Here is a 14,761-nt window from a genome sequence, read left to right on the forward strand (position 1 = left end):
TTGAACTAAGTTGATTGATGCAATGGGACAAAATGGTGGGCTATATATATAGGAGTGGATCAGTGGAAGGACGTGTGATTAGGTAGCACCATATTGCTGTGTTTGAACGAGTACAGTTGTAGAACAACTTTAGAGTAGTGTCAAAGACATTCAAATTAGTTTGACCTCCTTCTTGTGCAAGTTTAACTCCTTAACCAAACAATTTGGTATTGTAAAACCCATTATGTTGTATAATGTATGCAAGATGGCTTCTGAAAGGAACTGAAGTGAAGATTGAGAACATCATTGGTCACATGTAACTCTCTCAACCAATATTCTGTGTTCCCAAAGAGTGTTTCTATCTATGTCACTTTCTAACTTCAAGGCCAGATGTTGGTGTTATGTTCTTTTTTATTACCTTAAAACAGAGATCTAATTTGCACGGAATGAATATAGCCGAAATTTAATTGAAGCGATTTTCTTCAACTACATAGATTCACAGAAATACAATACAACAAGCCTTACATGTCGCCTCGTGGGCATGGAAATTTAAAACAAAAGAAAAAAAATGAATAGCGTTACCATTTTCAGTTTGTTCTCATTTTAATTAAATGATTAGTTACATCGTCACTAATAATATACAAACCATATGCCTCTATCCTAATCATTTCTTCCATTCCATTAATTTTCTGATTTTTCTAACCCAATTTCTCTCCTTTCTACCATGATTTCAACAATCGTCACTATTTCATTACAGAATAGCCATGCAAGCAATACAGCAAGCAACTAAATTTGATAAATAAAAAAAGTTGGCACCAAATTAGAATCAACTTCTCTTCTTTCTTTCAAAATATTTATTTAATTTAATTAAATCCTTAAAAATAAAAATTATTAAAATATATCATTTAACATTAACAATAATTGTTCTGCACCTAGTTAACCTATAGACCTCAAGTCGGATACATCTCATGATCAGTGATTTAGCACGTCATGCATCACGAATTGCGACTTGGGAGTTATTTGTTAGACCTGATCAATTTTGACCCTAAGTCCAATACATCTCTAAGCAAGTTGACATCTTATGACATCATCATAAGTATGACCTGAGCCATCCAGTAATTTTGCAATCTTCTCAATAATTGTTCCGTATGAATTAATAGGCTCTAATCAATTGAGTTAATAGATAAATTATATTATAAAATAAATAATATTGTTATATATAACATTAAAATTTTTAATGTATATTTAATATATATAAAAATTAAATAATAAATTTTGTGACAATTAATTTTAATATAACTCATATGGATTATTTAATCTATATATTTATTATAAATAAATAAATATTTACTATTAAAAAAATTAATTTATTAATAAATTAAAAAAAACATTTTTTTGAAAAAAAAGCACTTAAGGATCACGTAATATGTATAGATTAATTCCTATGACTCATACGAATCATGTAATCTATATGAGGTATATAGATTATGTAATCCGTAAAAACAAAAAATCTTTAAAGATATTTTTAGAATTTTGTTTTAATGCTGGGTGCACAAACAATATGTGGGTGCACTAACAAATCTCATGGACTTGAGAGCTATTATTCTAGACCTAATCCAACCCAGGCCCAATGAAGTCCAATTCCCTAGTGTAACACTAGAGGGTATTAATTGTAACTTAAATTTGGATTACTTGTAAATGTTAATGTTTTAAACACGAAAACATAATGGGGAAGCTACTCATTACATAAACAAATATTACATAGAAATAAAACCTAAAATACTTTACAAGTTTAATACTATTTATCTGGGTGTTGTACAGAACATAAAACAAATAAATAAACATAAACTAAAACTAGTCACGTCCTTCTTGTGCTCGACTCCAAGCTCCACCAACAAGCACCTTTATTTGTATCTTGAAAAAAAGGAAATTAAAAAAAAAAAGACATAATATGTCACTGAGTGTTAGGCTTTAAGGATGAGTTAAACTCTTCTACCTAAACACTATTTATTTTACCTCTCATGGCTTTTACCGGGTCTCTAGTAAATCCTAAATTGGGATCTACACCTTTCAATTGCTAATACCTTCCATCAAATTCCTCATTCATTCGGCAACTATTATGCTATTTTACACACGATTGTTTTTAAATATTTTGAAACTTATAACTAAAAATCACATATAGTCTCTAAGTTTCCTCTATTTTTACTACAAAATATTAATAAAAAAAAACACAATAACATAAGTTAACGAATTCATCTATATAATTTATGGCTATCTATTTATTTATATATAAAAAATAATGTCTTCATGAAATTAAATAACTTATTGTTATAATATTTACATGTCATTTCAACATAAATATAAAGATAAATGTGACCCTCGCAGACAACATACTAGTTCTCTACCAAATTCTTCACGCGGAGATATTAAAAATGATGAAATTACACTTGATGAACAAGAAATGCTTAATTTGATGAATCATGTAACCAGAACCATCTATCCATATGTATGCATGCTTGGGAGAGAAGGAGATTGCATGATAAAGACAGCAGCAAGCAGCAGCTAATGCAACTTAATTAAAATGTTAGAGGGAACTGAGGGTTGTTGAACTTTCTGAACGTGCGTGATATGTGTATGGTGCATGTGTAGGGGATTAAGTGTAGAAAGGACAGAATAGTTGTATCATGCAGTAGAATATATTACTTTGCTCCTTCTGGATTATAGCATGCTTTTTTGAAAAGAAAAGAAATTGAGTTAATTGAAGTTTCCTTACTAAGGATGAGTGTTATCTGTAATGTAGATAATTTGTGGTAATGTAAAATAATATGGCGAACAACTCGTCTACAGTGACTACTTGATAGATCCCCCTTCTCAATTACTTTGGCTCCAAGAACATCGGTTGTGAGAGTTACATCTCACCAAAATTGCTTTAGGTTAATTCTATGCTAGTAATGAATGGTAATGACATTGGAGTTTGAAAACAATTTAAACTTGTGGTCAAAAGAGTCCAATCAAATTGATTTGAATATAACAGAGATAAGTGATATACCCTTTTGTCAATTCAAGAAAACAACTTATAGGAAACAGCATTTGAGAATTGCATGATGAATTTTCCTTATTTCACTTTTTCTATCATACTAAATTTACAGACAAGTTCCTTTTTAATCGAACACCCTTGACATGACTCTTTAGGATATGCCATTTTTAATGCACCAAAAAGTGTGTCAAATATCTTGAAAGAGGGTTTTGCAAGAACAGCATTAAAAGAGGCAAATCTCAAAAAGGTTTAACTTGTACAAGAAGGAGGTCAAACGGTCTAGTGAAATTGACTGTCTTGGACACCACTCTAGAGTTATTCAAACAACTGATCTCATTAAAAAATGAGAAAGAAACATCTGAAGATCTTATGGAGACTTTGTACATTTCAACAACCACATGGTATTATTCCTCTATAAATTACCTACGATTGATCTCTGTTGCATCCACAGTTCAGACTCAAATAAACAGTGTTTAAAGATTATATTTTCTGTCCTGCACTCTCTAGAACAAAGAAATATGGGTGTTCCTCTCATTCAATCAATTGCATTGCCAGCAATGCTTCTCTTCTCATTGATCATCATTCCTCAGCTGGCACTAGGGGGCATTACCAGGCATTACCATTTTGATGTACATTTCAATAAGACTTTATATCATTATAGCTTACTTTTAAATAAAAAATTTGCATTTCACATTCTTTTAGTATACCTTGCCATGTCGGTTGCTTTTTTTGTCTAATGATGGCTTTGGCTTTTTGATGCAGATAAGTACAAAAAGGTATCACGACTATACCACACAAAGAGCATGGTCACGGTGAATGGTCAGTTTACAGGGCCACGCATTGTAGCTAGGGAGGGAGACCGTCTTCTTATCAAAGTGATTAACCATGTTCAGAACAATATCTCCATCCATTGGTAAATATAATTTGCTTAAAAAACTTGGTTAAAAAGAAAATGAACATATTAGATAGTCTGTGAATTAACTTTATTACATAGTTTGTAAATTGAACTTTCATGTGCTAAGAAAATTTGGTTACTTTCCAAATAGGCACGGCATTCAACAGCTTCAATCAGGGTGGGCTGATGGACCTGCCTATGTGACTCAGTGCCCCATTCAAATAGGCCAAAGTTATGTCTACAATTACACCATTGGTGGCCAAAGAGGCACTCTCTTTTGGCATGCTCACATTTCATGGTTAAGATCAACTCTCTGTGATCCTATCATCATTCTTCCCAAGCATGGAGTTCCATATCCTTTTACCAAACCTTACAAGGAAGTTTCCATTATCTTTGGTAATAATAAAAAAAGTGATTATGACATCATACCATAGTCTTCCTATATTCCCTTAATGTACTTGGGAATGACCTAACTTTGACATATAACAAAATATTTCAGGAGAATGGTGGAATGCAGATCCCGAGGCAGTCATAACACAAGCATTGCAAATAGGTGGAGGACCAAATGTGTCTGATGCATACACTATTAATGGTCTTCCTGGGCCATTGTATAACTGTTCTGCTTAAAGTATAAATTATGTGCTGATAAAAAATATAGTAACCTAATAATATTCCATGTCATGTGATTACTAGAGGTCAAATACTTAAATCCCCAAGATTATGAATAATAATACTTGACCATTTCCTTATAAATTAAAATTGAATATGTTGTGAATCCATATGAAAATATTGGTCTTGTAGATACATTCAAGCTAAAGGTCAAGCCAACGAAAACATACCTTCTCGGTTTGATCAATGCTGCACTCAATGATAAACTCTTCTTCAGCATTGCAAATCACACCTTCACAGTGGTTGATGTAGATGCAATTTATGTTAAGTCATTTTGACTCTGACACTATTCTCATTGCCCCTGGACAAGCCACCAATGTTCTTCTAAAAACCAAATCTCACTATACTAATGCCACATTCTTGATGAGTGCTAGACCATATGCGACTGGCCAGGGCACTCTCTTCACTCAACGTCTTCAATCAAGAAGCTTTCACTCTTCAAGCCCATCCTCCCTTCCCTTAATGACACTTCTTTCTCGACAAACTTCGCCAACAATCTTCGTAGCTTAGCAAGTGCTCAGTTTCCAGCCAATGTACCCCAGAAAGTTGATAGGCCCTTTTTCTTCACAGTAGACCTTGGCACAACTCCTGCCCACGAAACCAAACTTGTCAAGGACCCACCAATTCAACAAAATTTGCAGCATCAGTGAACAATATCTCTTTTATACAACCAACCACTGCACTTCTCCAAACCCACTTCTTTGGACAATCCAATGGGGTTTACACCCCTGACTTCCCAACCAAAACATTGGTTCCATTCAACTATACTGGGACTCCACCAAACAACACTATGGTGAGCAATGGGACAAAAGTGGTGGTTCTTCCCTTCAACACAAGTGTAGAGCTAGTGATGCAGGACACCAGCATTCTTGGTGCTGAAAGTCACCCTCTCCATTTGCATGTCTTTAACTTCTTGTTGTTGGTCAAGGATTTGGGAACTTTGATCCAAATAAGGACCCTACAAACTTCAATCTTGTTAATCCTGTTGAAAGGAACACAGTTGGTGTCCCATCTGGGGATGGGTTGCTGTCAGATTCCTAGCAGATAATCCAGGTCAGTGATTTGATTCCTTCTTATTATCGCTTTGCAGTGTTATTTGAAACGGTTCCTTAATTTGTCATTGACATAAAAAATTAAAATATAAATAAAAAGAATGAGCTACTTTGTCTAACATAGACGTAGTTGTGATAAATATTCTCTAACAGACTGAAATTTTCATTATTTTTGTTGATTTGAACTTTTTCTTTATTATACTATAAATTTTGCATGCAGGGGTATGCTTCATGCATTGCCATCTAGAAGTACACACCAACTGGGGTCTAAAGATGGCTTGAATTGTGTTGGATGGAGAACTTCCAAATCAGAAGCTGCTTCCACCACCAGCTGCTTCATGATCTTCCAAAGTGTTAAATTTCACTAGGAATTGCAGCCATAACTTTTTTGACTCTGTTGTTGTGTTTTTATCTATTTTCTGCTTTTCTTTTCTCCTTTAGATGGCCCTCTTTTGCATTCTTCATGGGCTAACTGATTGTCACTATAGTCATCTTTTCCTTCGAGAGGAGAGGTAAGAGGGTGGAATGTATCAAGATGTGCCAAAAATAACAAATTTGTTCTCAATATTTTAATTTTCTTTTTTCATTTCAATGAGGAATCTATGGTTTTAATTATCAGGGTATTTTAACATTCTTCTGCTTATATATGTGTTCCTGAATCGTTGGCTGAGGTAGCAGACTAAGGCTATGGACAAGAAGAAGAAGATTTAGTTTATGTTCATGATATTATGATCCTTTTCTTGGCATGTTTTGTGTCTGTATATTTCTTATTACTTATGTCATTTATGCTAAATGATGTATGTGTTATATCTTTTATTCGTTCATTCTTGGTGAGGTCTTGATTGCTGAATTTTATACCTATAAAAATGAGTGAAGGTTGTCTAATTTTTTATCAAATTTTACTTGTATAAAGATTTTTCAGGCCAAATTTCTTTTGGCAGAGACTTTAGAGTTGGTTAGGGGACCTTTTGATTACAAGTATTTAGAAGTGAAATTTTAGCATTCTTTATGGTAAAATAGTTTCTTTGAAATAGCATTTTGGAAACTGCATTTCTGTAACAGTGTTGCATGTTGGCTTCTAGCTTGGCATACATGTTTGGAGACCTTTTAAGGGTGCTTCCGAGGGAGCTATGCAAAAAGATTGGAGACCTTTTTTATTGTAGTTTGTACGTGTTTCACTCATGCTTTTGTGAAAGACAATAGCATATCTTATCCTCCGTACTAGTACTGCTTGTTCCCACTACAGCAACCCTTGCTATGAGAGCCTTTGTGCAGTCCCTTGATTTGTCATTCTCCTCAGTTAGGTATATTTTTTGGCTTATGGTCTAATAGTATTCAAAGATGACAGTCTGTTTGTGAAGCAACTACAAATTAACACAGCATTGCATATTTTTGTGATTTAACAAATCATAAAGTTTGAATTTTGAAACCAACATTGGATACTCATCCAGATCGACCTAGTGGTGGGAGATGAAGTAATGTACATGAAATCATAAATTCGAATTTCAGTGTGACTTTTGTACCAAAAATAAACATATTTCGGACAAAGCAAAAATCTATGTTTGGATATACTTAGAAACGGTAGAGAGAAGTGAAAATTTGTAATATAAAGAGTCTTCTTTATTGCTATTTATTTTATGATTATTTTTTTATATTAAAAATAAAAGGAACACATTACTCTTTCTTCTTTAAGAAATACTTGTACACTACCCTCTCCTTCTCTTATGTTAAAATATACAATTTAATTTATTTAACTTAACTTCGTGTTAAAGTAAAATTACTTACTCCTCTTCTGAGGGATACAAATACAATAATGCTCTTCCCAGTTCACACTTGTGTTAAAATAGAAAATAATTACATGTTTTTTTTTTCTTTAGAAATGCAAGTATTACACTTTCCTTCTTATATCAAATTATAATTTACTCCATTTAGAATAAGTTTTGCAGTTAGTTACCTGATAAATTTCTGAAAGCCTAGATGAGAAAGATATATTGAGAGTTGTAGTTGATTTCCCCTTACGATCTTTCAAACTAATTCAGAACAACGTGTAAGCCAAGTTAGAAGCCAACATATACACTAGCATGGGGTTAATTCATTGTTTGATAGAGACTGATATTAATTAGCTTCTCCCTTTGATTAATTGTAATTGTTATCCTAGATTTATATATCCTTTTCGTGGCAAAAAGGAAGATGAACGTGTCTTCTTTGGTATCATTAAAGAAAGTAACGAGTACCATTCCAGAATATTATTTTGTCGTAATCTATCACTCACCGTGCAATATCAGTACTACGGGGATTGTAATGTAAAATATTGAAAATGACTTTTGATTGAGACTTCTTCATTAGTTTATTCATATATCATTTTCATGAAGTAGAAGCAAAATCTCTTTTTTTTTTATAATTTTCATTTATTAATGTTATTATTTGTCAGAAATACTAATGTACATTCACATACGTCACATACCACATATAAAAAACAAATAAGATAAATTCATTTCTTATAATATTAACAATTTTATAATTAAATATAATATACATAGTAAATAAAGTTCCATTGAAGTAAATAATAATAATTATTATTATTATAAAAATGTGCCAGTTTTTTTACATTTTTTTAAATTATTATAGACGAATATTAATAATATAATTTTGTTAATGTATATATATATATATATATATATATATATATATATATATAGATATTGTTAATGAAAATGCCTAAGGATTTTAAATTTTAAAAAATATACACAAGGAAAACATCAACTTAGAAATGAGATATACAAATATAGAGGCAGTAGATTGTATATTTGAATAATTAAGATTAAAAAATACACATAATTGTTTAAAGTGTTCAAGTGATTAATAATTAGGTTTTAATCTTAATTATTTATATTTTTTTATCCGTAAAAATTAAAAACATGTACTAAAAGATTTATTATAATTTACGCATCAACTCAATTAGACATCCTTAATAACTATTTATATTTGGTTGTATTATTTGGATATATAATTAACAATATTTATTGACAAGATCAATTATATAAGAGTAAAGAAAATTATCAAATATTTATTTTAACATGTTCATCATATTTACCTATATTATATTTATTAAAGCATCATCACTTTGTAGCATTTTTATTTTATTGACTAAATTACAGAAATATAAACTTATTTTTTGTTTTTTTCTTAAATACTGAAAATGAAAACATTTTTTCTAAAATTGAAAAAAATAAAAAATTTAAAATATTTTATATGTGTGGGTAAAACATAATCTCTTGATTGAAATTCACCTTGAAATTTTTCCCTACTTGAAAAAAGGATGTGAAATAAATAAATAAATCATATGGAAATATTTTTACAAAATAAAAATAATTAAGTTTAATCCAACAATTAAAATTTTTACGCAATTATTTAATCCAGCGGATAGCCTGTTTTTTTTCATCCAATTACTTAAGTACAGAGAAATTTTGTTGGGTTAATTAATTTTTAGTTACTCTACTTTTTTATATCCCAATTTTTATTCTTTTAAAAGTTTTTTTTGACAAAATTTAATCCTTTGTTAATTTTTCATCAGTATTTTTAGTCTCTTAATTTTTTTTTTCATTTTTAGTTTCTCATTTATTTTTATTACTCAAGATTAGTCATTATTTTTGTAATTTTAATTCCTCATTTTTATATATTTTAAGTAATAAAAATAAATAAAAAAACTAAAAATAAGCAAAACAAATTGAGGAACTAAAGATACCGGCAAAAAATCAATAAAGGACTAAAACTTGTTAAATAAATTTTGAGGGACTAAAACTCAGAATAGGAAAAAATTGAGGAAAAATTTAATGAATTTTTTTTCTAAAAGCAAATATTTCCATTATCGAAAATCATGAAAAGTAAAAATCACTTAAATTTTGTCCCACCCAACTACCCCTGTACGGTCAGGGAATCAAATTAACCATGCTTAAAAAAATAGGACATCTACCAACTGTGTTCAATATTACCAAGTACAAGATAGTAGTAAGAACTTCTAAAATAAAATTTAAAAAAAAAAAACGAAAACCAAAAGGCAACAAAAAACAGTAAAGAATAAAGATAAATGTAAGCGAATTGCAAATACCACATCAATTTTCAAAAGTTGCGGCATTGCTTTACTTAACTTAGTGGGTTTTAATCACAGTGGAAAAAATGAACTAAACTAGTTCTTTTAATTAAATCACACCCACCTTTTTGGTTTTCCATCCCTTTAAGTCCTCATCACTATACTAAAGCACACCACGTGCCCCCTCCTCCTATCTTTCCATAAATGTTCCACTCATTAGTTAGAATACAATGCACAAACACCATCACCATGTTGGCTCAATCTCTATGTTAGATTAATGTTTTAATTTAAGAGTTGGGTTAATTGAACTGAGAATCCAAAATGGAACAGTGAACTTTGTTGTAGCAATGAAGTGCGTTGTTCCCTCTACTGTGTTGTTTCATTTGATCTTGTTCATCTTCCCCCTAGTACTCTCTGTTCACTTACTTTCAGCTTTATCTCCAACTGGGTCCTCCAAACATCCCATAAAGTTTATCCTAGGTTGGTGCTTCTTGCACATGTCTCTGTAGTCTGTAACCTTAATTATAGTGAAAGTGTTACACATTTATAGTTATGGTTGCAGATCTTGTTTTCTGACAATTGTTTGGTTTTTTTGAGAGATGGGCACGTAATGAAAAAAATAAAATAAAATGGGAACATACCAACTATTAATGTTTCATTTCATATTGGAGTATCTAGAAAATTGGATCACATTCGCTGATCAAATTGAAAAATTTATTGCTAAATGCTTATTACGTGAATTATGACATCTTCTACAATTGCAAAACAAACCAGGTTTTTCATTCAATAGTTTACGCATTTCGATTATGCCTTTTTGTGCAATATTTAGACTCAGTTCTTTAGGTACTTTTGATACTGTTCTCCATTTAGAATTGGAGTTTCACCTCGATAATCTGCGAAACCTCGATATTTTAGGAATTGCATCTAAGTTTTTGTCTGTATAAATATGTGTTTTGTTCTCACTTCTCACCTTGTCCTTTTGTCCTTTTTGTTTTAAGGGGAAGACAATTTGGGTCCATGGAAGAATGAAGTCACACAAGTAGCTCAAGCAGCACGTCCTAGAACTAAGGGTACTCTTGTCCTAGCAGCAAACAGAACCAATAGACCTGACATTCTACAGGGATTTCGACGTTACCATGGTGGTTGGGACATTGCAAATCGACATTACTGGGCCGTAAGTTCAATAATTCATTTTCATTATGTACTCAAATGGCTGATACTGAGTCATTATGTATCTTCTTATCCCAACAATATATGATATTCTGGTTTGTTTCCTCCTTGCATCTCCTATTGACCACTCTGGATCTTTGGTCTCTACTCTGTAGGGTTGAAAATTGAACTTCGAGGATGTTCTGGTTGAACTTGTTTTATTTGTTTGGTTATTTTTCTTTTTCATTTTTTCTTCTGCTTTTATGATAGAAGGGTAAATCTGTAGATGTAACAATTGAGCAAAAGAAAAGGGTTGGGATGTTGTGACATTGTACATCATTAAACATCTTTATAGCTAGACAATATTAATTTTCCTCACGCTTGAGACATGGTAAATATGGTGAATCTTGATGCTGAAGTAATAGGATAAATGACTGATATTTACTTTACTCAGTACATTTGTATTTCTACATGCCACACTAGTATAGTTCTTTGCACATTACAATCATAGCCACTTGAAATTTCTTTGCATTGTTTTTTTATTCTACTCTTGTTCAGTTATGTTGTTCTTTGAGAGAATTTCTTTTCCCTCTATTGTTCCTAATAGCCTCCAAATTCTGGTGTTCACTTCAACTAAATTAATCAGTCTTTTAACTATTATATATTCAGTCAGTTGGATTCACTGGTGTGGCTGGTTTCACCCTTGCTGTCCTGTGGTTTATCTCATTTGGCTTGGCACTTGTGATTCATCTATGCTGTGGATGGGGAATTAACATCAAGGATAAAGGTTCAAATCGTTTGCAAAGAATTTGGCTTGTGTTGCTGTTGTTATTCACCTGTGTTGTAACGTAATTCTCTGAACTTTGGTTTTATGTCTCTTTGTTAAAACTTCATTAGATTAGAGTGCTTTATTTCCTCATACTTGCCTTCCTATGCTTTTTAACCGTAAACATATGAAGTTGGTTGTTTAATCATTTGTACTCAAGAATAAACACCTGCACTGACAGCTTGGTGTGATAAAATCGTTTAATTGCTGTGAAATTTTAAGAATCGGCATTATGAAACACAGGCATATTTAATTTTCACTTATGGGAGAAGCTTATTTTAAAAAAAATCTAGGGCCAAGAAGTATCTTCAGTATCTTGTTTTACCTGTCTGTTGTGTAGTTAAAGTTATTCTTGCATTTATGCTGAATTTTGAAGTTGACACTTGAAAGAAGTCCATTGACAAAATTCATCAAATTCCTATCCCTGGAACCAGAATTTAAAATAATTGATTATTCCATTCAAGCTTTAGGTGAATGTTGCCTGGTTTAACAATTTTTATCCTCTCTTAATTCCGCAGGACTGGATGCATCGTCCTTTCTTTCGGGCAGGATAAATTCCATGGTGAGGCAGTGGATACCCTCCATTATGTTGTCAATCAGTCAGACTACACAGTGCAGACTCTAAGAAATGTGACAGAGTATCTTGCGCTTACCAAAACTATCGTGGTGGCAGAGATGTTTCTTCCATCTAATATCATGGATGATATTGACAAATTGAATGCAGATCTAGATTCTGCAGCAGATACACTTTCCAAGCAGACAAATGAAAATTCATTTAAAATACGAAAAGTATTCAATGCTGCGTATGCTTTTCATTAACTTCACATTGTTCGATTCTCATTTACAATTTAATATTGGCAACTGGCATTTGCCATCCATTTATATTGTAAACTGATTCATTTTGCAGGCGTCTAGCTTTGATTATGATGGCAGCAGTGATGATTCTACTGGCTGTAATCGGGTTAAGTATGTATTGATTGATGTCATTATCTTAAATACCATGAGCAAATTTTATAATTACATTATTTCTTTCTCATAATTTACTTATATGTTTTCTTCAGTCCTGTCTATCCTTGGATATCAACACGCAATCCTCATGTAAGTTATGACTTATGATAACACCTTTGCTTATTGCTTCTGTCTCAAAGATCCTTTTCATATTTTAATATTCCATTGCAGATTTGTTATCACTGGATGGCTATTGGTTGCAACCACATTCATTTTTTGTGGAGTTTTCACAATCCTTAATAAGTAAGGGCATAATTGGGTGTGAGATCGATGTAACTTGCTCATTAAGAATGAACTAGCTATACCTTTTCTTAACTTGTTGAAATTCAATTATCTGGAATTTATTTCTTGTCATTTATTATAGTGCAATTTGTGACACCTGCATGGCCATGGGAGAATGGGTGGAGAATCCGCATGCTGAATCTGCTCTTAGCCATATTCTTCCATGTGTTGATCAGAGAACCACAAACAAGACACTTTTTCAGAGTAAACAAGTTGTTACCAATATTGTTAGTATTGTCAATCGGTTCATCTATGACACTGCAGATGCAAGTCCATCACAAGGTAGTATGAATTATTACAATCAATCTGGACCTGCAATGCCACCTTTGTGCTATCCCTTTGACTCTCAGTTTCGAGAACACCAGTGTACACCTCAAGAAGTGTCCTTGGCCAATGCTTCACTGGTATACTTTTTCTCTGTTCACTTTTGAAATTGGAGAGGGAAATGAACTTGTGTGAAACAGGAAGTTAAAATTATTTTGAAAATTGATCAATCACTTTTTGACAAGGAAGTTATTAATGAAAAAATTTATTGAAAACATGAGATGCACTCAATATTACATGGGAATTTAGAAAGATTAATTTTTTGTTGATGGTTGGTTAGTCCAACAATTGTCTCTAAGTTTCATATCCCTTTTGGTGATTGAAAAGTTCTACTGGCAGTCTTGCATTTTAAACCTAGGCTTGTTAGTGTTTATATAGCAGAGCATGATTGAGTAAGAAATAATACTTAACAGTTGAACTACAAATGTGTTATATAATTCTGATTTCTTCGTGTCATTGAACTAACTTAAGTTATTGATGAGAAGTGGTATCGCCAAAGTTACTCTTGTAAGATTTGAATTGTTGTTATATTTATGTTATAGTTTTTATCTAGACAAAACCTTGATGCGATATCTTGCAAGTTTTTTGTGTTGTTTTTCAATTAGAATTAGAGTTTCATGTTGGGAACGTATGCTGACTTTGAATGTAAACATTTATTATTCAGATTATCAAGATGAAACTCCAATTCTAATTGGAGAACAACACTAAAAACACCTAAAGAATTGCATCTAGGTTTTGTCCTTTTTAATTTTTATTCCTTCCAATGGCTTAGAGGCAATTCATCAAATTCTTTATTTGAACTTTTTACAGGTTTGGAAGAGGTATGAATGCAAGACATCTGAATATGGTGTTTGCACCACTGTTGGAAGGGTGACCCCAGAGATTTACTTGGAGTTAGTACAAGTAGTTAACGAAAGTTATGCATTGGAACATTATACTCCACTTTTACTTAGCCTTCAGAATTGCAATTTTGTGAGGCATGCATTCAAAGAAATTACTTCACGTTACTGTCTTCCATTGAACCATTATCTTAAGGTTATCAATGTAGGATTGGGCCTAATTTCAATTGGTGTCTTGCTTTGTCTCGTTCTCTGGATACTCTATGCAAACCGCCCCCAAAGGGAGGAAGCGTTTGTTAGGCTCTACATAGCTAAAAAACTGAAGAACAAATTTAGCAAGAACCCCAACAGAAATTCATCTTTGTCAATAGCAATGAGTGAAGTATAGTTGTACAATGGAAAATTAACTGAATAGAAAGAAAGAAAAAAAAATCAATAGTAGTGTTTCACTGGACCCCATAACAGAGAAAAAAACCAAGGTGAAGCGAAGCTACATCTTGATCGAGTTAGAAGACAATATATACTAGTGAATAGTTGATGCAAAACCATTCACAAAAGGAAGAAATCAATTTGTGTTCATTGAGTAAATAGTTGATTTACACTTTCATCTA

General features: G+C 32.0%; 1 protein-coding gene and 1 pseudogene across 1 annotated transcript; both read left to right on the forward strand.

Moving 5' to 3' along the window:
• Positions 1–3,534: 3,534 nt before the first annotated feature.
• On the forward strand, positions 3,535–6,247 carry LOC114424259 (annotated as a pseudogene).
• Positions 6,248–9,914: 3,667 nt separating this feature from the next.
• Positions 9,915–14,761, forward strand: LOC114423894. Its single transcript, XM_028390804.1, has 9 exons — positions 9,915–10,202; positions 10,721–10,896; positions 11,541–11,719; positions 12,216–12,500; positions 12,605–12,663; positions 12,759–12,795; positions 12,877–12,948; positions 13,070–13,391; positions 14,122–14,761. Exons 1-9 carry the CDS (start codon positions 10,070–10,072, stop codon positions 14,536–14,538), a joined length of 1,680 nt encoding a protein of 559 aa, XP_028246605.1. The 5' UTR covers positions 9,915–10,069; the 3' UTR covers positions 14,539–14,761.

Source organism: Glycine soja, chromosome 8 (assembly GCF_004193775.1).
Source record: "Glycine soja cultivar W05 chromosome 8, ASM419377v2, whole genome shotgun sequence".
In the NCBI taxonomy this organism is placed as follows: Eukaryota; Viridiplantae; Streptophyta; class Magnoliopsida; order Fabales; family Fabaceae; genus Glycine; species Glycine soja.